The sequence below is a fragment of the Cucurbita pepo genome, chromosome 20 (genome assembly GCF_057944985.1).
Source record: "Cucurbita pepo subsp. pepo isolate OVF chromosome 20, ASM5794498v1, whole genome shotgun sequence".
Classification (NCBI taxonomy): Eukaryota; Viridiplantae; Streptophyta; class Magnoliopsida; order Cucurbitales; family Cucurbitaceae; genus Cucurbita; species Cucurbita pepo.
The window spans coordinates 10,980,057-11,004,748 of NC_141817.1; the positions used below are offsets into that span (position 1 = coordinate 10,980,057).

General features: G+C 36.3%; 4 protein-coding genes and 1 long non-coding RNA gene across 7 annotated transcripts; 2 read left to right on the plus strand and 3 right to left on the minus strand.

Moving 5' to 3' along the window:
• Positions 1–1,603: 1,603 nt before the first annotated feature.
• Positions 1,604–5,696, plus strand: LOC111782695 (phosphoinositide phospholipase C 4-like). 3 transcript variants are annotated; one of them, XM_087120545.1, is made up of 9 exons: positions 1,604–3,240; positions 3,403–3,599; positions 3,674–3,809; positions 3,895–4,101; positions 4,157–4,407; positions 4,500–4,617; positions 4,696–4,848; positions 4,926–5,012; positions 5,100–5,696. In XM_087120545.1, the coding sequence occupies exons 1-9, from the start codon at positions 2,920–2,922 to the stop codon at positions 5,391–5,393; spliced, it is 1,764 nt and encodes a 587-aa protein (XP_086976671.1). In that variant the 5' UTR covers positions 1,604–2,919; the 3' UTR covers positions 5,394–5,696. The 3 variants fall into 3 exon arrangements, with proteins under 3 accessions (XP_086976671.1, XP_086976670.1, XP_023519260.2); XM_023663492.2 differs by having other exon boundaries at positions 1,607–3,240; positions 3,895–4,092; positions 4,193–4,407; XM_087120544.1 differs by having other exon boundaries at positions 3,895–4,092; positions 4,193–4,407; positions 4,500–4,848.
• Positions 5,697–5,831: 135 nt separating this feature from the next.
• LOC111782696 (phosphoinositide phospholipase C 2) lies at positions 5,832–11,815 on the plus strand. Its single transcript, XM_023663493.2, has 9 exons — positions 5,832–7,000; positions 8,096–8,292; positions 8,603–8,738; positions 9,326–9,550; positions 9,766–9,965; positions 10,542–10,659; positions 10,994–11,146; positions 11,236–11,322; positions 11,427–11,815. Exons 1-9 carry the CDS (start codon positions 6,698–6,700, stop codon positions 11,718–11,720), a joined length of 1,713 nt encoding a protein of 570 aa, XP_023519261.1. The 5' UTR covers positions 5,832–6,697; the 3' UTR covers positions 11,721–11,815.
• LOC147786551 (uncharacterized) lies at positions 6,887–11,635 on the minus strand. Its single transcript, XR_015414678.1, has 5 exons — positions 11,497–11,635; positions 9,643–9,771; positions 9,308–9,446; positions 8,582–8,809; positions 6,887–7,024 (listed from the first exon to the last, which is right to left on the minus strand). It is a non-coding gene; the product is annotated as an uncharacterized LOC147786551 (long non-coding RNA).
• An 856-nt stretch (positions 11,816–12,671) lies between the features above and the next one.
• LOC111782694 (putative serine/threonine-protein kinase-like protein CCR3) lies at positions 12,672–14,961 on the minus strand. Its single transcript, XM_023663491.2, has one exon. It carries the CDS (start codon positions 14,959–14,961, stop codon positions 12,730–12,732), a length of 2,232 nt encoding a protein of 743 aa, XP_023519259.2. The 3' UTR covers positions 12,672–12,729.
• Positions 14,962–19,927: 4,966 nt separating this feature from the next.
• LOC147786552 (uncharacterized) lies at positions 19,928–20,698 on the minus strand. Its single transcript, XM_087120506.1, has 2 exons — positions 20,460–20,698; positions 19,928–20,345 (listed from the first exon to the last, which is right to left on the minus strand). Exons 1-2 carry the CDS (start codon positions 20,696–20,698, stop codon positions 19,928–19,930), a joined length of 657 nt encoding a protein of 218 aa, XP_086976632.1.
• Positions 20,699–24,692: the final 3,994 nt, after the last annotated feature.

Here is a 24,692-nt window from a genome sequence, read left to right on the forward strand (position 1 = left end):
AAAAAATCATTTTCAAATAGGAAAATTACTTCATTGGTAAAGTTTTTACCTCTAAGTGTCGAGTTTAGTTTTCATTTGATTAATAAGTTTCAAAACGTTCTATTTTTACCTTTGAGTGTAGTTTTTACTTGATCGTAAAGTTTCGAGATTTTACACTCTTACTCCGAGCTTTCATTGATGCTTATGTTTAAATATTAATTTTTAGTAAATTAGACTTTTTTTTTTTATGATCATTTTTTCTAAATCTTACTTTGTAGGTTGAATAAGTTATCTCAAGTCAAATGAACGGCACGAGTTTTCAATTTTAAAAATGAAAATTCAAACTTGTTAGGATAAGTTCACTCTTGAAGAATGTCCATGTAGTGTGGCTCATTGAGTCGAGGAGGCGTCTTGACCATGACACCGGATACCTTATTCATGGAATCCTCATTGCAGTATCAAGTAAAAATCTATTGTCTATTATAAGACAATGGACAACACTAACTCAACTCAACATCACTTCGATATAAACAGTGACTTAAACATCAACCACACCCATATGATCTTCTTTCTTGTAAATCATCCCGATGTCAAAGCTACCTCAACTAAGTACTTACGTAGACCTATGACTAAATTCTTGTATCAACCCAACCTATTATATATATATATACATACATATATAAACACCACTCTATGAGGGAGACAATAAGAATTTGATTGGAACATGTAAAACAAAAAAGATGAAGAGATTAAAGAGAATTAAAATGGAGTGGAAGCCAATTTTAAACATATAATTAAGATTCTAAATGTTTTCCAAAATATGTATAACTCTTTATAATAAAGATGGCATCTTCTCAAGAAGTCACTTATAGTTTTATAATTTTTTATTTTTTTAAAAAAATATTTCCAAAATATTTTTTTAATTTGGTTTCCCACCTTACCAACTTTTCCTTTCCCTTTTTTATTTTTGTTGGAAGTTCCAATCACTTTATGCTCATGGGAATGAATTCCTAAATTAATTATTTTAACATTAAAATGAAAAAAAAATTAATTAACAGAAGAATTAGAATAAGAAAGCAAGTTGAACAAATTTATGCAAACAACAAATACATCGCATAAATCCAGATTAAAATACGCTAATCAGTAAGAGTAGTAGTCCCACATTGGCTAATTAAGAGAAACATCATGGGTATGAGGCAATTTGAGAAACTAAGAGCAAAACTATGAGAGTTTATGCTTAAGAGTGGACACTATCATATCATTGTGGAGGTCTGTGGTTCCTAATATGGTATAGTAGTCATCCCCTTAACTTAACCCTACTAATAAAATTCTCTAGAGTTGAACAAAGAAGTTGTAAACCTTGAAAATGTAATTAAAGGTGTCTCAAACGTAGCACAAATGGTGTACTTTGTTCAAAGACTCCAAAGAAGGAGTCGAAGTGTGTACTTTGTTCGAGGAGAGAATTGTTGAAGATTAATGAGAGGAGTAGACCATGAGAGCTTATGGTTAAAATGGATAATAATATCAAAGAAAAACAATTCAAAATCCCAAATGTACCGTACCTGAAATCATAAAGACCAAAAATATAATTTTTTCAAATTTGAGTTCCTAAACTCCTAAAAGTTAATCTCATTTTTATCCTCAAACTTTCAAGATGTTTGTCTAAGTTCCTTGCTTCAAAAAATTAACTACATAATAACTCACCAAATACATCATGAACACTTGTGACTCCAACGCATGCATGTGTAAACACATTAATACTTACATCATAACAAAGTAATTGATGGGATATGGAGCCTGATGCCTAGATCTGGTAGAGATATATTTGAAAGATATTTCGTAAAAATATGATAGAGATTTGGTAAAGATTTGATAGAGGTATATTTGTTAGATTATATATACCCGATTAGATAGTGCTCTCAAAATGTAATTCTCTTCCTTCTTTCTTGTTGTACATACCTGAAGTCATCAATAATAAAACCTTTAGCCAATTTTCCTTCTTGTATTTTCTCTCTCCTGTTCTTTGTGTTCATCTTGATCGAGTGTCTGCATTGTTAAGCGATCCTAACAATTGGTATAAGAGCTAACAACTGGTATCAATCCTAACAGTAACAATATGAATCAGAAGTTTACCGACCAAAATAAAGATCGACAAAGTAATAGTCTAAAATAAAAGGGAAAATAAGTTATATGATTTCTAAGTTTTCACCTGAGCATCACTTCAGAAATAAAATTTAATCAAGCAAAAATATTTAAATAAATTTTCTCCCTCCCCCCACTCTCTCCCTCTGCCCATACTCTTCCACCTCCTTGTCTCCCTAAGAACATTTTGACCAAAATTAGAACAAAGTTTCACATCACAAAGAGTCAATGGGCACATTTTAAACCGAAGTCTAGAGATTAAGGACTAAATTGAAATAACCACAAAGCAATGAAGGTATGATACCATTTTCGCTGAACTCCCACTTTCTCGTCTATGACGGCTCTCTTCGATGCTAGCAACCGCGTTTGACCCTTTTCTGCGCTTCTTTCAATTTCCTTACATTCTCTCTTCAAGAGAGACTTGACCTTTACTTAGAGAGGGGCTGCGGTACCACACTTCACAGGGCAAAAGGCATATGCTTTTAGTATGAGTGAGTAGAACAGTAGAATAGGATCACAGCGTGGCCAAGTGGAAGCATCCAAATTCGTGGCTTTTGGAAGGGAATAAATCAGGTGAAAAAGAGAAAAAAGAGCGCCAATAACATGAAAGAAAGAGTCTAAACTCGGAGTCTTTGATCTCAACCCATGGCTGCTTTCCTGGTGGCTGAGTTGTTTTCAAAATGTATTACCAAAAACTTCCATTCTGCGTATATATAAACATATTTCAAAGCGATCCAAATCAATCAACCCATTTCCCAGTTTCATTCCAATCCTCCCTTTTTCTCTCTCTTTCTCTCAATGGGAAATTACAGAGTTTGTCTCTGTTTCATTAGAAGATTTAAGATGTCCAAAGAAGAGCCTCCACCAGAAGTCAAAGACGCATTTATCAAATATACCGGTGGCACCTCCGCCAATATGACCGCCGAGCAGCTGCGGTCGTTTCTGGTTGAGTTTCAAGGAGATCAGACGGCATCACTGGCCGATGCTCAACGGATTGTTGAGCACGTGCTGCAGCGGCGGCAACACGTGATCTCTAAACTCACGAGACATACTCTCACTCTTGATGATTTCTATTACTATCTCTTCTCTATGGATCTCAATCCACCAGTTTCTGATCAGGTGAGAAATTAGTCTCTCTCATTTCTTTGTTGCCTTAGAACTTGGAAGATTTGAATTTTCTGAGTCTTATTCCTCAGATTGGGTAGGAGTTCGGGTTCGGATCCTCGAACATTTCCTGCAATCTGAATTTTCTTAGCCATGCTAGTGTTCAATCACTTACAGGTTCATCAGGATATGAGAGCTCCATTGTCCCACTATTACATTTACACAAGCCACAACACATACTTGACTGGGAATCAATTGAGCAGTGATTCAAGTGATGTTCCGATTATAAATGCGCTGAAGAGCGGCGTGAGAGTTGTGGAGCTTGATTTGTGGCCGAATTCTGAACAAGATGACATAGATGTTCTTCATGGAAGGTGAGAGAATAGTTCTCATCAATGGAGTTCTTCATGGTTTCTGACTGAAGTTGAATTTGTAATCTTTGATTTAGGACCTTGACAACACCTGTGGAATTTGTTAGATGTCTCAAAGCTATTAAAGAGAATGCTTTCATAGCATCACCATATCCTGTTATAATCACTCTAGAAGACCACCTAACTCCTGATCTTCAAGCTAAAGCAGCTGAGGTAGCTATCTTTTTCGACCCCACGAAAGAGTAGTTCTGGTCACGGTACGAGATTTAAGGGTGAAGATGCTTGTTTTTGTTTGCAGAACATAAAGGAAACATTTGGAGACATGCTGTTCTTTCCAGAAGCGGAATATCTACAGGAATTCCCTTCTCCAGAAGAATTGAAGTATCGGATCATCATTTCAACTAAGCCCCCTAAAGAATACCTCAGATCCAAAAATGTGAAAGGGGAGACTTCATTCAGTGATGATGAAACTGACGATGACGATGGGGTTGACACGGTCTGCTTTGCGTTGAAATTTACAACATTTTAGCTGTGTTTTTCTAGTCATTTTCTGGTTCCAGTATCTTGATGAAGTATACAACTCCATTGGGTTGCAGAGCGAGAGTGAATCCAGCGAGAGTGACGACAGTGATTACGAATCTTACGCTACAGGTGTATCGGAATACAAACGTCTAATAGCCATTCATGCTGGAAAACCGAAGGGAGGTTTGAAGGAAGCTCTAAAAGTTGGAGCTGCTAAGGTTAGACGCCTTAGCTTGAGTGAAAAGGCAGTAAAAAAGGCAACTAAATCTCATGGAATGGATGTCATAAGGTAACAATAACAAGCTTACTTTTCCAATTATTCACTACTGTATACAATGATTTTCCAAACTGACACGAATCTTGTCGTGTTCTTGCTTTCAGATTCACCCAGACAAACATGTTAAGGATATATCCAAAGGGAACTCGAGTAAACTCTTCCAACTACAAGCCACAGACTGCTTGGTTACATGGGGCCCAGATGGTTGCATTCAATATGCAGGTATTTTATTTTCTCTGGGATAAAACGATAACACTGCCCTTTTCATCTAAAAAAATAAACTTAGTTGGACCGTCGCAGGGACATGGAAGGTCTCTCCGCTTAATGCGTGGGATGTTTCGATCGAACGGAGGTTGTGGTTATGTGAAAAAACCTGACTTTCTACTGACAGTTGATCCCCATGGCAAGGTGTTTGATCCTAATGCAAATTTGCCAGTTAAAAAAACTATGAAGGTAGGCGTTTGCCAAATCGGATCTTATATCGTGTTCGGCTGAACTTGCTCTCAGAAAACATTATCTTGCAAATGCAGGTGAAAATCTACATGGGTGTTGGCTGGAATTTGGATTTTGAAAGGTCCCACTTTCATTTATACTCCCCTCCCGACTTCTACACACGGGTAAGTTTCGAATGAATGGCAGTCTAGCTAACCCAAGTCCATTGTTCTAGCAAAGATTGTTAACAGAACAGAGTTTATTCTATACAGATTGGAATTGCAGGAGCTCCAGCTGATGAGATAATAAAGAAAACAGATATCAAAGAGGAGACTTGGAGCCCTGTTTGGAACGAAGAGTTTTCGTTTCCTTTGACCATTCCTGAACTGGCTTTACTTCGAATTGAAGTGTATAGCTATAACATTTCAGATAAGAATGTTTTTGGAGGACAAAACTGTCTGCCCGTTCCTGAAGTGAAGCCAGGCATCCATGCTGTTCCACTTTTTGACCGTAAAGGATCAAAGTACAGTTCTGTAAAGCTTCTAATGCGTTTCGAGTTTTCCTGAGAATACGATTTCTTTTCCTTTAGAAACATCTCAGAGGAGTGAGTTTTTTCTGTCAGCCGTTGTTCGTGGTGGGGTTCGTTGTTGTTCCTTGACCAGAATGAGCTGGATTTACATTTTTCATAGGGTAGGGGTGAAGCATCGAATATGGGGTCTTCCACTTTTCTCTCCTCTTTTTCCCTTTCCTTCTTTGATGCCTCTGTAATATTATAAAATCAGATTCCTTCTTCCTAAAGAGTGATTATTCTTGTAAAGCAAAGTAGAGCCACGAGAATAAATGGATCTATGAACAGAATTCTGAGTTTCTTTGATATCTATCCTTCCTAATGAATGCAGCTGATCAAATCTGTAACGGTCCAAACCCACCATTAGCAGATATTGTCCTCTTTGGGTTTTCACTTACAGGCTTTCCCTCAAGGTTTCTAAAACGCGTCTACTAGGGAGAGGTTTCCACCCTTATAAAGAATGTTTTGTTCTCCTCCCCAACCGATGTGAGATCTCACAATCCACTCCCCTTTGGGACCCAGCGTCCTCGCTGCCACTCGTTCCCTTCTCCAATCGATGTGGGATCCCCCAATCCACCCCCCTTCGGGACCCAAAGTCCTTGCTGGCATACTACCTCGTATCCACCCCCCAACCGATGTAGGATCTCACAATCCACCCCCCTTTGGGACCCAGTGTCCTCGCTAGCACTCGTTCCCTTCTCCAATCGATGTGGGACCCCCCAATCCACCCCACTTCGAGACCCAACGTCCTTACTAGCACACTACCTCGTGTCCACCCCCTTTCAGAGCTTAGCTTCTCTTCCCAAACATTCTCCTTTTAACTGATGTGAGTTCTCACAAAATCACTTTACTGAATTGCTGAGCTAACAGTTTGCGGTTAAGAATTAGACTCTTAATGTACAAAATCAAATAAAAAGACTAAAGAATCAGATCCTTTGAAGTTCAAACATTACCTATGTTTAGGATTTAGACGGTTCAATCGGACAACCAAAATTCTAGCAACAGCCTATTCTACAATGTAAACTAGGTTGCCAGATTAGGAACCACAGTTCCCTTTCTTAGAGTAAAAGCAATCTCTTGCTAGTTCCACAATTGCTCTCTCTAAGAAAGGAACCTCTTGCGATGAACACAGATTCCAACTTTGGCTGGACGTCATTCTTTAGGGAGTGAAAGAGAAGCTCCCCCCCCACCCCTCTTTTTCCCTCTCTTTCTTCTACAGATAAATATCATCAACAGGATAAACAGAAGAAAATGGCACATAAAGAGTGCAGATTTGGTGTCTTCTCTGTGTCATTGTAAAAAATGTATAGGCACAGTTTTAGGGTCTGCTTCTGTTTCAGGAGAAGATTCAGGACAAATGTAGCAGAAGCACCAGAAGATGTGAAGAGGGTGTTTGATCAATACTCAGAAAATGGCACAATGAACATTGATCAATTGCAGATGTTTTTGGAAGAGGTTCAAGGAGAAGAATCTAAGATAAAAGCTCATGCCATCTTCGACAATCTCAAGCATCTCAATATCTTCCAGAGAAGAGGCCTTCGTCTCGAAGATTTCTTCCGATATCTTCTCGGGGACCTTAATCTTGCTTTCTCGCCCTCGCAAGGGGTAATCTCTTTTTCTTCTCTTTACCTTCCAGACCAATATACAATATTTGCAATGTCACGCCATAGTTTAAACCAGAGAATCATTCAGAGATAAAAATGAATTAAAATATATTTGAATATCACAGTATTGTCAAAGACAATCAGTTCTTTTATAACACAGATTCTCCTTTTCATTAAAAATTTATATGTTTGTGAACAGTGAGTTCGCTATGAACAATAATATTGAACATTTCAAGCTAGGCGAGCCACATTTCTTAAAATAATTTACATAACAAGTCCTGGTTTTCTGTTTAAGAATTTTGTCAAACAAAGTAGTTTTTTTCCCTGGACAATTTACAAATTCCCCTCCCTAGTCTGGTCAAGTTCTAACTCTTTTTTGATCAAAGTCAATATCCTAGACAAATAATTGACAAAATAGTTCTGATCTTAAGTGCGAAGAAACTCTTTTTCCTGACAATATCTATTAAGAAAAGATTCATGTTCTATATCATGATCTTCTTGATATATATAATAGTGAAAATTATTTTCCTTTAGTATGTTTCAGTTATATTATCTCTCATTTATTTTTGGTTGTTGAAGTTTTTAGAGAAGAATCATGATCTTATTAAATAATGCTCGGACAAAGAGTATGCGCTTTTATAATATTGTTTTTTTTTTTTTTTTTTTTTTTTTTTTTTTAACAATTTTGGAGTACAACTCACTATTTTTCTTTTTCCAGAAAGGGTCCAAATCTGATTTCCTACTTGCATATTGACTATATTTTGGTCTGCTGCTAAAATTAATTTAAGCCCCGGTCATCAAGATTATATAATATATCTACAGAAGTCTTATCTGTCGTCCCAAACTTATACTTTAAACACCATGTAATTCAAAATAAAAATTGAATGACCATGAGGAATAAAATGAATTTTGTGCAATTCTAGGGGTCAAAATACAATGTTTTTAAGTAGAAGAGCCCAAAATAAGTCTAATTGTTAAGGAAGTATAACTACCACTTCTACCAATCGACTGTTACCTTCATTTTTCACTGAGAAATCTAATAAATTTGTAAAGGAAGCTATGATATTATTGATTAATAGTTGAGAACTGGATGCAGGTTTATCAGGACATGAGAGCCCCATTGTCTCACTACTACATATTCACAGGCCACAACTCCTACCTAACAGGAAATCAACTGAGTAGTGCTAGCAGTGTGACTCCTATCATAAGGGCTCTGAAAAGAGGAGTAAGAGCAATTGAGTTGGATTTGTGGCCTAGTTCCAAGAACAATGGCATTAACGTTCTTCATGGAGGGTATGACCTAAAGTTTGAAGACTATCCAAATTTCAATTAACCTTTATAAAGTGCTAATTCGAACAGGGATCAACTTAAAGACACTACTCCTATGAGAACTCCCTGATACACTCTAGATATACTTATCTCCTTCTGATGAAAATATTATCTTTTCGTGCATATAAAAATGTAGGAAAAGGTAAAAACTAGCAATAAGAGCTATGTAGAGAATAATGAAGAGAAAATTGAAAGAAATGCAATAGAAGTTATGTGTGTGTTTGTGTTTTAAGAAGTTTCTGCATTAGCTAACCAAATATCCATGGAGCTGCAGGACACTCACAGCTCCTGTGAAACTCATCAAATGCCTGCGGGCAATTAAAGATCATGCTTTTACTGCTTCTGAATATCCTGTAGTGATAACTTTTGAGGACCATCTCACCCATGATCTTCGAAAAGAAGTGGCCAAGGTGAGACATAGAGCTTTCAGTCTTGTTAAGTTAGATCCTCTTTGATAACAGTTCTGTTTCATAGTTTTATTCTTTTGGAAAAAAAAATCAGTTGCTAATATATAAATATATATATATATACTCCAAGCATAATACTTTTGAATTTATTCAAATTTCAATAATAATAGTTTTTTAAGACTTGTTTAATAATTTTTTAAAAATTTTGTTTTGTGTTTTTAGAAATTATGTTTTTATTTGTTTTCTATTATAATTTTAAAATGCTTTTTGAAATCCTAACCAAATTATGAAAACTAAAAGCATAGCTTTTAAAATTTCAAAATTTTACTAAGATTTCAAAAACAATTTAAAAATTGTGAAAATTTAGACAAATAAAAAAAAATCATTTTTTATAAACTTAATTTTTAAAAACAAAAATGTTTTTAAACAAAGCCTTGGTTTTTAAAACCTTACAAGAATTTTGAAAAGTATACTCCAAAAAAAAAAACTTAAAAGTATAAAATTAATGGTAAAATACTCACCAAATGGACCATACACTTCCATTCTTTATAAGGGTCATTGATTGTTCTTACCTTTGTAATTATGTGTAGATGGTTACTACAACATTTGGGGATATCCTCTACGTTCCTAAATCTGAAGACTTGAATGAATTCCCATCGCCAGAGTCGCTGAAGGGCAGGATTCTTATTTCAACCAAACCACCAGAGCACACTAAAGTTGAGAGCACCAAGGAAAAACCATCAGCAGATAAGCAAAGAGACACAGCAGATGATGACATTTGGGAGAGTGCAATGTCACGAGAAGATACGAATGAGGTGCTCATCATATTTTGCCTATTCTTTCATTATTTTTCATGAAAACGAATAACTTATAATGATGTAACAAAATCTAGAACATTTAGACGAACCTGAAAGATTCACACTTCAACAGTCACCTCATCTTCTTAACTTGCTTTCCGGTAGACATGATGTAGAATTCTTGATGCAGAAAGTAAGCCAGTTTCATTTCCAATTCCCATTATGACTTGCAGGATTATCTGGAAGAGGATGATAAAGATGAAGAGATTGTTATTCCAGAATATAGGAGTTTGATTGCCATTCACGCAAAGAAGATGAAACGTGGATCAAATCTCCAGACCTTCTTTAATGATATAGAAAAAGTGTCAAGACTTAGTCTGAGTGAGCAAGAACTTGAAAATGCTACAGGAAACTGTGGACACGATATTATCAGGTATAACTATATCACTTAACATTTTTTCTATCATTTAGTCGAGTGAATTTTGAGTCTATGAATCATAGTCTGCAAACTTATTCATAGAGAAAATGAATGAACATACATTATATCTATTTGATAGCATTTTTTAAATATATAGTAGCTTCTATTGTAACAAGCATGTTTTATATTTGTTTTTGCTCTAATTTCACCTAGTTGAGAATGAAACTTTCTTGAACTGCTGCCTAAATGTATAAAATATTATTCGAACTTTTTGGTTACCTTTCCAATTATTTTGAGTTCAACACAACACTCAGGAGTGTGGGGATTTAAACCTCCAACCTCTTAGTCAATAGTATATATCTTAACCACTTGAACTGTGCTTAGGTTGGCGTTTAACTTTCCAATTCTTAGAGCTCAACTTTAAAAGACAATAGCTAACAAAGGAAACGCACTGTTAAGTAAATTTTTTATTCTTCTTATTTAGTGCTCATTTACCTAAATGACAAAAAGGGATAACCATATCCAGCATCAGAAATGGAGAATCGGTATTGCTATGTTTCTTAAGAGATATTCAATAAAACTTTGCCTTAGGTTTACTCAGAGGAATTTGCTGAGAGTGTACCCAAAAGGTTCAAGATTAGACTCATCTAATTACAATCCTATGCTTGCCTGGACTCATGGAGCTCAAATGGTTGCTTTTAATATGCAGGTTAGAGTTCAGACTCCTCTTCTACATTTTTGTCGCTAAGCTATACATTTGAACAAAACTTAGACTGCTGACACAAGCAGATTCCATTGATAAGACAAAGGCCAGGAGATAAAAATATATAGAATTTGATCCAGATTTACAGGCCACTTTGTAGACTTGTTCAGCAACTAAGTATTGTTTAAATAATTTGGGTCAAGGCAAAGCCTGCAACAAGTATAAAAACATTTTAATCAGGTGAAAATAACAAACGAAAATGAGAGAAATTAGGGGAAAAAAGTTGTGGAGCGAAAAGGAATATTAGGATCCACTGACACTAGAGATTTGCACATTGAAGGGATATGGGAAATACTTGTGGATCATGGAAGGAATGTTCAGAGGCAATGGTGGTTGTGGCTACATTAAAAAACCCGATTTCTTGTTGAATAACTCAGAACAAAAGAATTCTACTTCGAGATCAACATCTTTGATTATGATAAAACGTTTAAAGGTCAGTTAGCCACAAATTGATCATTTCCTCCAATATACAAAATGTTCCATATTGAACAAACAAACATGATTCAATTGCAATGCACACAGCTAAAGGTATACATGGGAGAAGGATGGCATTTGGAATTCGGTCTCTCACATTTCGACTTCTATTCGCCTCCAGATTTGTACGTTAAGGTAACAAACAGAGATTGAATCTAAAAATCAATATTCGCAAATGGCAGATTAGCGATTGTACTTGTATTATATATCTGTAACATGGATTTTCTTACTGATTTCAGATCAGAATAGTCGGAGTCCGAGAGGATACAGTGGTGAAAAGAACAATTCCGATAGAAGACCAGTGGGTACCTGTTTGGAACGAGGAGTTTAGTTTCTCAATAAGCGCTCCTGAATTGGCTTTGCTACAAGTTGTCGTTCTTGATCACGATACCTCTGGAAAAGATGACTTCGCCGGCCAGACATGTCTGCCGGTGAGAGAGCTCCGATCAGGAATCCGAGCAGTGCCATTATACAACCGGAAGGGAGAGATCTACAAGCATGTGAAGCTCCTAATGCGCTTCGAATTTGAATGAGAGAAATATATACCTCCAAAAATGGAATTTATGTAAATAATAAATAAATAAATGGAATGAAGCCTCCTTTCTTCCATTTGAATTTGAGTTTTTCATTCTTTTCTCAATATATTTTTTTTATTGCGACAATAATTAGAAGGCCTCTCCCTCCCAGATGCGTTCTAAAATTTGTGAGGCTGACGACGATACGTAAGGGGCAAACTGACAATATCTGCTAGCAGTGCACTTAGATTTGTTACAAATAGTATTAGAGCCAGACACGAGCGGTGTGCCAGCAAGGACGCTGGGTGTCACAATCGCACTCTTCATGGCAGCGGACTTGCAATTGTGCGGCACTCACTTTCCAACGACAAGTGAGCTAAGCCAATTCGTTCTTGCGTCGCCTATGGCCAAACGACGTATGCTCGAGCCTCTATCCTCGGTTTAAGAGAAGGTTTTAGAAAACAATGGCAGACAGAGAGTAACAACAACGACTTACCGTATATAACCTTGGGTAGGGAGAAATTGACAACCAGTCATATCCCCTGTAGTACAACGTCATACTCCCTAGAAATACAAAAGGAAAACACGGAAAGACACAAAGGGTTTAGCTTGTCATGGGCATGCGGCCATGGGCAACAGCCTTGGACGAGCATGGCATTGGGCCCTTAAAGGGGTGGATTGTGAGATATCACATTCCTTGGAGAGGAGAATGAAGCATGCGTGTGAAAATCTTCCTAACATAAGCGTTTTAAAATCGTTAGGCTGACAGATAATGGTGTAAAACATTTCCGTAGCAAACACGTTCTATTCTATTTTTAATGGGATGTTTTGAAAAATTGCATTTATTTTATTTTATTTCTTATATTTTGTCTTGATTTATGAATTTTTCTTACAAATTTGTTGTAATACAATATTATTGTTTTTATTAAAATATTTTATAATATTATATTTAAATAGTTATACTGTGAATTATCGATTTAGAAGTTTTTTTAATTAACTCGGAAATATGACGAAAGAAAATGGAGAATTAGAGACTGTCACAGAGTTCGCCGCCATTACAGAGAGTAAGAGCTTTCTCCAAATTCCCAACAATGTCGGTAATACTCGGCCTCTCTTCTCCCTCCAAATTCACACACTGCACCGCCGTATACGCCACCATCTCCACCGCCTCTACTTCCTTCATCTCCGCCGCTCTAACCCTCTTATCCACCACATTCCAAACCTCGCCGCTCCCAATTCGCGCCACTGCAAATTCCGCCACCGTCACCACACCTTCACCCCCGCCATCTCTGAACACCGCCTTCTTCCCCGTCAAAATCTCCAGCAGTACAATCCCTAGCCCGTACACATCGCTTTTCGCCGTCGAAATCTTCGATACGTAATACTCCGGATCGATGTACCCAATCGTACCCCCGACGGCGCTTTCCGTTGAAGTTCCCGGATGTCGCATCAATGAGAATCCGAAATCGGACACTTTCGCTGTGAAATTCCTGTCCAGAAGGATGTTAGAGGACTTAATATCCCGGTGGATTATCGGCGGGACTGCGTAATTGTGAAGGTACTCGATTCCTCTGGCTGCGTCTAATGCGATTTTGATTCTCATTTTCCATGTATTTAGTACTGTTACCTCGTAATCTTTGTTGTGTAAATGGTCATGGAGGGAACCATTTGGCATGTATTCATAAACTAGAAGCCTCTCATCGTTTTCTTGGCAGTAACCCACAATGCCCACAAGGTGTTTGTGATTAAGCCGCAATAGCGCTGCTAGTTCTGAACTAAATGCGTTTTGTTTCTCGTTGCTCTTGGTTTCTCCTCTTTTGATAGCTACCTCAGTTCCATCCGATAGCTCGCCTTTGTATACCACTCCGAAGCTCCCTGCTCCTATCTTGTTTTCAGTGGAGAAATTGCTTGTTGCAGCAGCAAGCTCCGTTAGAGAACATGACCGACCGGAGGAAGGATTTATGTTCAGCTCTTGATGATCTGATGCAGCTAAACAGTTTGATATGCAGAACAAAATGGTGCAAGCTCCGGCTAAACCCCCAATTGCTCCAACTATCAGAAACGCCACGGTGAGCCCGTTTCTGGCCTTTTTTGGTGAAGATTTTGGATTCTTTGGCAACAGCACTGCAAATGGGAGCTCTTCCTGGCAGGATTTGCAAATATTTCCAGACCCATCACAGAGAAACGCTGAATTTGGATAGACGCCGCAGAGGCTGCAAGGATCTTGAACACAAGGGCCAGGGATTATCATCCCCAATGGAAGAACAGCCGGTGAGTATCTATTGGCCTTGAACCAGCACATTATTGTCAAATTACTTGTCTTCAACCCACACAACATGCTCGATCCTGCTGTGATTAGCTCGAATGAAACGCTGCCATTGCTCTTGTTTTGAATGTTGAGTTCTTCTGCTCCTCCACCCCAACATGAAACCACTCCATTCTTTTGCCTTATTCCACAAGTGAAGCTCGCCCCCAGTGCAAGGGCTGAGTATTCATGAGCTGAATTGGGAGGAACCTCCAATTGGCCTGCGCCGTTGTTTCCCTTGCATACTAAAGCACCGCCCGATGCCGTCAACCCGCAGACATGAGACTCTCCGGCTACTAAGCTCACCATTGACAGATTCCTGAACTGAGATTGAATCTTTGAGCCAATTCCATTGCTCCCCCAACACCATACGGATCTGTTGTTCTTAAGAATCCCACATGAAAACCCACTTCCAGATGTGATTGTCTGAAACTTCAATGCTGCATCAGGCGAAGGAAATAAAGACCCACCTTTGTCTAGTCCCCTCCAGCATCTGCCTCTGCCGGAGCCAACCTCTCTTGCACAAACTTGAGCATCGCCGACGGCGAGATCAGTCAATGGGAATCTGGTGCTATAGTAAATACGTTTAGGTCGGAAACTGTGATTCGAAAACCCGGCATCGGTCTCCCAGCAATGAAGACTATGCCCTCCAGTTCGGAGACCGCAGAAGAAGCTCTTCCCACCGGAGATGGCTTCAAAGGAGACATGGGGTAGAATGGAGATCACTCCATTTCCTTTGTAGCATTGAATTCTCTGGTTTTGGTTTCCTGCAGTAATGCCGCAGACGGTGGCGGTTCCATACGCCACGGCGACGGTGGAGGCTGAGCCGAGGGCGTCTACAGCCAAATGCAGCTGCAGAGATGTGACGATGGCCAAGAGAAAAGCAGCTCCGATGTCATTTGGGTGGCTGCCGCTGCCTCTGCCTCTGGAATTCTCATGCTCCTCCACTTTCATTGAACAAAAATGGAAGATATGAGTAAGGACTATTTTAATTTGATCTTTAAATCTCATATAAAAGAACTATTTTACTTTTATTAATAATTTTTTTTTTTGGTGAATTTAAAATTCCATATTTTAATGGACAGAAATATTATCAAGGTATTTACATTGATGGTATATTTTAAATAAAATAATAATTTTTCATGTCAATTTCAAAAATTTCCATTATGGTTTAAATCTTTCAAAATTTATAGTACAACTAATTATTAATCATGAAGATTTTCATGATAAGTTATTATTAACAAAATATATATAGATAGAAGTGTAGTCTAAGTAAATAAATAGCAAATTTTACTAAAATTGTGAACATATTTTAAAAGTAGAAATAGAGATAATTGTACATTAGATCCAGCTAAATTCGAGTTGGATATTTCTTAAATAAAAATTATTTAAAATTTTCGATGTCGTATGGTAGTGAGATCTCTAAATTTTTAATTTCAATTTTTCTCTAAAATTTTAATTGTAGATGAAATTATACATTAATTTTTAAAACTCCATATTTTTTAAATTTTAAAAACTAAAATGTAATATATCATTTTAACTTTTTTTTAATATATGAAAATCATGTCTTAAAAATTAGAAAATACTAACAAATTTTTATATTTTACTTGAAAATATTAATTTAACTTTTAGAAAAATTTTAAAATTGGATAGAAATTATTAATATTTTAATTTAAAAAATATCCCAAAAGTTTCTTTAACAAAGAAAAATAATATTTTAAAAATATTTTTTTATTATTAGTAAGTGATAAAAACTATTTATTTAAATTTAAAAAATATTGTAAAGTTTTAATAATACTCTCAATTCTATTAAAAAAAATTTAAAAATTGTATTATTATACGGATAAAACTAGTTGTGTCTAATAAATTTAATAATTTTAAAAAATTAAGATTTTAAGGGTTAAATTTGTAATTTTATAAAGTTTGATCTATGATCATATGTATAACCTCCAAATTTATATCCGCAGGCTATTTTGTTTTTCACTCACAAACCATTTAGCCCACTTCACAACTTCCTTTCCAGTTGGATGATGTTCAGCAATGGCGCCGCCTCCATCTCTTGCTGTAATGGCGACAGGCGATGAATCAAGGTTTGTGCGCGAGTCCCTGTTTTCTTCAATTCAATCGATCATACTTTCTGGTCGAAATGAAATGGTTGAGTTTCTTTTGTGGTTAACTTGATCTCTTGATTTGACTTTGCAGCCAAATGCGACTTTAGCAGAAATTGTGCCATTGATCCAGAACGAAATGTGGAGCAATATCCCCAACAGGTCATTCGGCTTCTGTTCATTCATTCCAAAATCCTGTAATTGATTTCCTTACAATATCTTGCCCTAAATATTTATCTGAAATTTCTTTGGATACGTAGCATTATCGGTTAAATTAAGTTAGGGCAATCTCTGCTGTTCTATTATGGAAACTTGGAAGATTAATTTGAAGCGACTCCTTCTGTAATATTGTCAGCTTATTTAAATATCTGTTGTATTTTCGATTGATTCATTTGACCTTGAAATCTGCTTTGATATTGTGAAAGAATAGCTATAGTTAATGATCTAAGTGATTTGAGGAATTTGGACCCTCCCTTTCTTGAGATCACTCGAGCTCTAAACCAACCAAATCAATGCCTTACTAACCTCCTTTCCCACTCTCTCTATCTATAACCAAAATCCCTAGATTCCTTCTAATGCCATTTCTATCATCTTCTTTGAGACTTGTCTGTTCATTGTTGGGTAGGCAAAAGAATAGCAATTGTTCTGTTCTGTGTTCCTTTTTCATTCACGTTTGTGGGGCTGAGGGAGGAAAGAGACATTAAAGGGAATTGATTGATCATTATTGAAGGATAACTACTTTATTGAAGGATAACTACAGCTTTTATAGAGCTTTACAAAACATAATAACAAAACCAACCGAATCAAAAAACAAATCAAACCAACCGAATAAAAAACAAATCAAACTCCTACACATTAGCTATGTGAAAACAAATATAAAACTTACTTCCTATTATTAGACAAATATGAAACTACTTCCTATTAATTAGCTATAACGTTGCAGACAAGTCAGAAACTCCAACAAATTCCTCCCCGTAAACTGAAGTATGCTGAAACAGCATCAGTTTACTCAAGTTGTCGAAAACTCCAAGCATGCCTCTGAATTTCACAAATTTATCTAGCTTAATTGGTTTAGTCATTATGTCTGCCACTTGATCTTTCATTCCACAAAACACTAACCTCACAATCCCATTAGTTGACAAATTACGCAAGTAATGATACCTAACATCAATATGTTTTGCCCTTTGATACATAACTAGGTTCTTAGACAATTTGATTGCTGAACTAATGTCACACATGATATCGATGCACTCGCTGCTTAGAACACCTAGCTCCTTCAGAATTCCCTTAAGCCAAACACCATGACATGCACTTGCAGTGGCAGCTACATTTTCAGTTTCTGTAGATGATAGTGTGACAATCCCCTGCTTCCTTGAACTCCAACATATTGCTGCTCCATTTAGAAAGAAAACATAGCCTGAAGTGCTCTTCCTGTCGTCAATGTCTCGTGCATAATCACTATCTGTGTAGCCCAAAAGATTTGCATCCTTACTCCATTTGTAGTAAACTCCAACATCTAATGTGCCTTTTAAATATCTCAGTACCCTTTTAGCAATCAGCATGTGTTCTTCTTTGGGATCAGCCATATAACAAGAAATCAAGCAAACCACAAACATTAAGTCGGGACGAATTATCGTAAGGTACATTAAGCATCCTACTAGTTGTTTGTACAATGTTGCATCAACACTTTTGCTGCCTGACTTTGACAAGAAGGTGCCAGGGACTATCGGATTCTTTACAGCATTACAATTCGACATATTGAACTTTTCCAATACTTCCTTAGCATACTTCTTTTGGCACAAATGAATTCCTCCTTTGTTTTGATAAACTTCAACTCCAAGGAAGAACTTCATTTTCCCTAAGTCTGTCATCTCAAACTCTTGTTGCATTGATAACTTGAAACGTTTGCACATATTTTCATCATCTCCTGTGTAAATCAAATCATCAACGTACAGGCAAACCAACAACAATTTTCTTCTAATTCTCTTCAAGAACAAAGTGTGATCATAATTACTTTTCTGAAAACCTTCCTTCTTAAAATAGTTCTCGATTTTGGTGAACCAAGCCCTCCGTGCTTGTTTCAGGCCGTAGAGAGCTTTCCTCAATCGATAAACCTTGTTCTCTTCTCCCTTTTTGACAAAACCTTCAGGCTGATCAACATATACCTCCTTGTTTAATTCACCGTATAGAAAAGCACTTTTGACGTCAAGTTGATAGATGCACCATCCTCGTTGAGCTGCTATTGCCACCAGAATTCTGATTGTATCCCATCGAGCTACTGGTGCATAAACTTCATTGTAATCTACTACAGCCTTTTGCGAGTATCCCTTAGCGACGAGTCTCGCTTTACATTTGTCTACTTTGCCTTCTCCATTCAGTTTCGTCTTAAAGATCCACTTGACACCGATTTTCTTTGCTTGATGCGGTAATGTCACAAGCTCCCATGTCTGATTTCTTTCAATAGCTTGAATTTCAAGCTTCATAGCCTCCTGCCACTTCTTTTCATTTACTGCTTCCTCAAAGTTCACAGGATCATCATTGGAGATGTGAAAAGCAAACCCCTCTTCGACTTCTTCTTCTTCAGATAAGTGTTCACCTGTTTCATAATCGCGCATCCAAACTGGCTTTCTCCTTTGTCTTGTTTGTTGTGGCAACTCTGGTGAAGATTCATCCATTTCTTGGATTTCTTCTAACCTATCATTTGTTTCTTCATTTGAATCTTCTTCTCCATCAGTCTCTCCTCCTTCCGATTCTTCTGCAGTAATGTTATCATTATCTCCCCAAGCCAACACGTCCTGCTCTGCATTTTTTGTACTTGAATTCCACTTCCATTTTGCACCTTCTTCAAATATGACATCCCTGCTCACAATTATCTTGTTTGTTGCTGGATCACACAGGCGATAGGCCTTAGATTCATCACTAACTCCAAGTAGGACGTATTTGAGACTTCGATCATCAAGTTTGGTTCTCTTTTGTTCGGGAATATGGACATGTGCAATTGAACCAAATACTCTGAAGTATTCCACATTTGGTTTTATGCCTGACCACTTCTCCTCAGGAACCATGTCCTTGATTGCCTTTGTGTAACTACGATTCAGAACATGGGTTGTCCATCTAGCTGCTTCCAGCCACAACTTCTTCGACATCTCTTTCTCAGATAAAAGACACCGTACCATGTTCATGATGGTCCAGTTCCTTCTTTCTGCAACTCCGTTTTGCTGGGGAGTGTAAGCAGCTGTTAGTTGTCGCTGGATCCCGTTATCTTTGCAGAACTTGTTGAATTCATTTGACGTAAATTCTCCTCCCTGGTCAGTTCTGAGTCCACGTATGGCTGTTTTTGCTTCATTTTCAACAAGATTTTTTAAGTTTTTGAAGGTTTCAAAAGCCTCTTATTTATCTGCAAGAAAATAAATCCATGTCTTGTGAGAAAAATCATCTACAAGTACCAGCAGGTACCTTTTACCACTGTGAGAGGTTGGAGTGATGGGTCCACAAAGATCTCCATGAATCAATTCCAGTTTGTTTGATGCTCTCCATTTGCTTTTCTTTGGGAATTTTTGCCGTTGTTGCTTCCCAACATTGCAAACTGTGCAAACTTTGACAACTTCCTTTAATTTAGGTAATCCTTCCCCCATTTGTTTTTGCCGCATGATTTGAATAGATTTACTATTCAAATGCCCATACCTCTTGTGCCACAGAGCTTCCAAGTTTTCATCTTCTATTTTCAAACATTTGTCAACCAACGGCTTCATCTTTGCATGAACTGAGAATATGTGATTCGCCATCATTTGTATGTTCATTATCAGGCCCCTTTATTGATGATAGACTCTGCAGGTTCCTTCTTTGATTAAGATCACCAAGCGCTTCTCCTGTAGCTGCCCTATGCTTAGCAAATTGTTGGTGAGATTGTAGACATAGTAGACATTTGTTACGGTTTGTGTGATACCTTCAACTTCGAATCTGACACTGCATCTTCCTTCAACTACCAATTTTGAGTTATTTCCCAACCTGACAGTGTGTTTGAAACTTTCGTCAAGCTCAACGAACCATGTTTTGTCCCCTGTCATATGATTTGAGCACCCGGAATCGAGAAACCAACTGCCTTCTCTTTCAACTTTACTTTTCTTTGTGTACGCCATCAATAGCAGTTCTTCCTCCTCGTCAAATTCAGCATAATTGACAGCTTCTTTTTCTAAGCTCGGACATTCAAATTGGTAATGTACTTGCTTTCTACACTGAAAACAGTTGATGGCCGATCAGTTCACAAAAGATCTACCTCTTCCCCGTCCTCTGGAATAACCTCTTCCTCTCTGAAATGTCCCTCTGCCTCTTCCTTGTCCATACCTTGGTACATTCTCCACTTGCAGAACCTGCTCTTCACTCCTCTTATCAATCATCTTTTGTTCATGTACAAGCAAAGATGCCTGTAATTCATCGACTGTTAATTGGTCAAGGTCCTTGGATTCTTCAATTGAACATACTACGAAGTTGAATTTATCGGTGAGACTTCGAAGTATTTTCTCAACAATTTTGACATCCGGCATATGTTCTCCGCAATTCCTCGTGTCATTAGCAGTAGACATAACTCTTGTAAAATACTCAGAAACACCTTCTCCTACTTTTATCTCTAAAGTTTCGAATGTTCTGCGAAGTCGTTGTAGCTGGGCTCACTTCACTCTAGCATTTCCTTATACTTGAGTTTCATTGAATCCCACAAGTGCTTGGAAGTATCCTTTTGAATGATAGTTTTCAGAATACTCTTATCAATGGGTTGAAAGAGATAATTCTTTGCTTTGAAATCTTTGAGCCTTGCTTCATCGATTTCCTTTTGCTGGGCCGCGCTTAGTGTTTCGTTTCCTTTTGGTTCCTCGAAACTAGATTGAATAGCACTTCAATATTCCTTGGAAAGCAAGAGATTTTCCATGACCAAACTCCAATGCTCGTAGTCTCCATCGAATTTAGGAACACATGGTGTAGCAAAGCTTCCTGAATCACTTGCCATTTGTTCAATGTTTTTCCATTTGTTCAATGTTTTTCCTCTCAAACACTCAATTTGTGTATTTCTTCTTTAAGGTCCAATTAAGCTTTGATACCAAATAAAGGGAATTGATTGATCTTTATTGAAGGATAACTAGTGATTGATCTTTATTGAAGGATAACTAGGGCTTTTATAAAGCCTTACAAAACAGAATAACAAAACCAACCGAGGTCCAATTAAGCTTTGATACCAAATAAAGGGAATTGATTGATCTCTATTGAAGGATAATAGGGCTTTTATAAAGCCTTACAATACAGAATAACAAAACCAACCGAATAAAGAAAACAAATCAACTCCTACAAATGAGCTATTTGAAAACAAATATGAAATTACTTCCTATTAATCCGCTATAACGATGTAGACCAAGTCAGAAACTCCAACAGACAGAAACTCCAAAAAAAAATTGTGTCGTAAATTTAAGTAAATAAATAATTTTATTTTTATAACAAATAAAATAGTTTACATTTGTATTATAGAAAAATTATGAAAATAGAGAATTTTAAAAGCTTTGTCGTTTTGGATGATAGGGAAATCATATTGGCACGCGGAAAGTTAGACTTAAACCCACAAATACTAAATTAATTTAATAGAGACTAAATTCCAATTTATTAACTAAATAATTATTTATTATCTTTTTTTTTATATATATTTTTTATTTTTAGTCAAAATACTAGAATATTATCAGCTGCCAACCGAAGCATTGAAAGAAAAAAAAAGACTTAATTTTTTTTTTTTAAATGATTAAATGTCAAACCTTTATAAGTGACAAAAATACAAATATATTTTATATTAAAAAAATCAAAGATATTTTAGTAAAATAAAAAAAATAAAAAGTTAGTAAAATTGTTTAGAGCCACACACACTCACTCAAGTGGAGGGTTGAATATGTTCATTAAGCATCTTTCAAAGCTTTTCTATGTAATGTATTTGTTCTTGAATTTCCCTCTCACTTTCTCGTGATGGGTCCCCTCATACACAATTTTTTTTTTTTCACTTGAGAGAAAGAAAAAAATATATATATATATATCACATCCAATCAGGTCGGTATACTGCACTTCACATTCATGATATCTACATTCAACTATACCTCGGAGATACGATCAAAGCCCGACCAGTATGCTTCTTTCACGACATGTTTTGGTTATGGTGTAATGACCCTAATTTTCTATTGGCCTAAAGTCACTACTACATGCATGACATGACTTCTTTATGCGGAAGCATGTATTTAAGACACTCCATAAAACATGTCATCCATTTAAAACATTCATTCAAATAATCTTTCGTGCGCTCCACCGCTAGCAGATATTCTCCTCTTTGTGCTTTCCCTTTCGGGCTTCCCCTCAAGGCTTTAAAACGCATCTGCTAGGGGAAGGTTTCCACACCCTTATAAATGGCGGTTTGTTCTTCTCTCCAAGCAATGCGGGACATCACAATCCACCCCCCTTCGGGGCCCAGCGTCCTTACTGACACACCGCCTCGTGTCTACCCCCTTCGGGGGACAGCGAGAAGGCTGGCACATCGTTCAGTGTCTGGCTCTGATACTATTTATAACGGCCCAAATCCACTGCGGGTGTCGATAAATGCTAGAAAAGAAGTCAGAATAGGTCTAGATAGCTAATTCATATTATTTTACACTTAATATATATATAATATTTGAGAAGTTTGAAGGATGTGATGGTGAGTTGAAATAAAGAGTATAAGATTGTTCCAATTGTGGATGCTTCATTGGTTTCTTGAAATAGTCATCTTTGTTTTTAGAAGCTATGATTGCCCGACTTTTAAACGCCAAAACTTATTGTCCATTTCAATGTACTTTTTAATCATTTTATTTTTCTAAATTTAAATATACACTCAAATTTTAATAATAATTTTTCATTTTAAATTTTGTTCTAAAAATTACTCTTAAACCTTTCACGCACATGCGTAATATCACCACCCTAAACCCTAAACGATAGTCAGGTTGGCCAACCAAACTAAGACCCACCTCAAAATTTATTGATATTTTGTGTGACACCCCGAATAAAAGAGTATACCACAATGTGCACCTTCATTTTCGATGGTTCAATCATAAGAACTTCACAGTTAAGCGTCTTTTCCTTTGAGCAATTCTATATTGAGCGATCTCTTGGAAATTTTTCTTGAATGCATGTGAGTGAAGACAAATCATGCTGGAATGACTCGTGTTGGTTTATGGAGATAGTCTTCACTTTTAGAAACGAGAAGTAGGTAACGTGATTATGTCGTAGGGAAATGTCGGGCCGATCATGTGTCAAATTCAGATTTCGAATCTTGATCTAAATTTTGAACAAGAATCGTTACGTTTTGTATAATTGAACAAAAAAAAAATGTTCGATTTTCATTCTTAAAAACATTATGGAATAAAATGGGAGTCGAAGGGATTCTTTTTAAAAAGAAATATATTCTCTTTTCATGTATATACAAAGAAACTAAATCTTTTCAAAATCTTAAAAGATTCTCTTTTGAGAAAAGAATATATTTTTCATAAAAAAAAAAAATTACATTAAATCTTTGGAATAAAAGTTGATATGACACGCCACGTCAGCTTTCAATCTTTTATTAGTTTTCTAAAATTTTATAGGTAATATATTTTTTTTAATAAATAGAAAGCATCTATCTATTATTATTATAAATTAATAAAAATATTTTTTTTTGTTTCAAAATATTTAATTAATATCTTTCTGCTTTTTTTAAAAAATTCAAAAAATATTTTTATCGTCAGTATCATATTTAAAAAATATCATTGAAATGTTTAAGGTATTAACGTTATTTTTTAAAATTTATGGCTATTTTTTAAAGATGTTTTTTATTTTTTTTAAAAACGTTTAAAGGTATCAATAAAATTTTTGAAAACTCGAGAGTAGTTTTTGTACACTTTTGTAAGCTAAAAGATATTTTTGAAGTATAGTATTAATTAGCATGAATGTTCGATGAAAATTAGGACTTGAAATGGTGTGGCGAACAGGTTTCAGGGTATCGCCACCTTCATTCCAAGTCCCAAAGTCATGAACTCAAATTAATCCACGAGCTTGAAGTCACATTAATAGGTCCTTAAACTTTCAATTACGTCTAATAGAGCCTCGATCTAAAAAAAAATGGTTAACATTCATTAAAATTTTGTTTGACGACACAGAGGGACAGAACTTTTTAGTTACCTAAAGACGAAGGCTCCAAGCGGGTAGACCTGACGGGTTTTGGCTCGAACACATTTGCTAACTCCGTACTCTTCTCCAAAGCACTTCAATGGTTTAGCTTTTGAATGGGTCAATCAACCCCACGAGCCTACGAGTCTTTTTCATTCGAATGCTCGACTTTGTTATTAAATTAAGCAAAGCTTGATTATACTATTTTTTTTAAAAAATTAATACAAATTTAGATATATATAATTAATATAATTTAAATAGATATGGTTCGCTTTGACCAATTACGTATCTCACTATTTTAACCAACAGTGAAATTTTACAGTATATTTTTTTTAAATAATAAAATGATTATTTAGAAAGTCGACCCACCAAATTTTA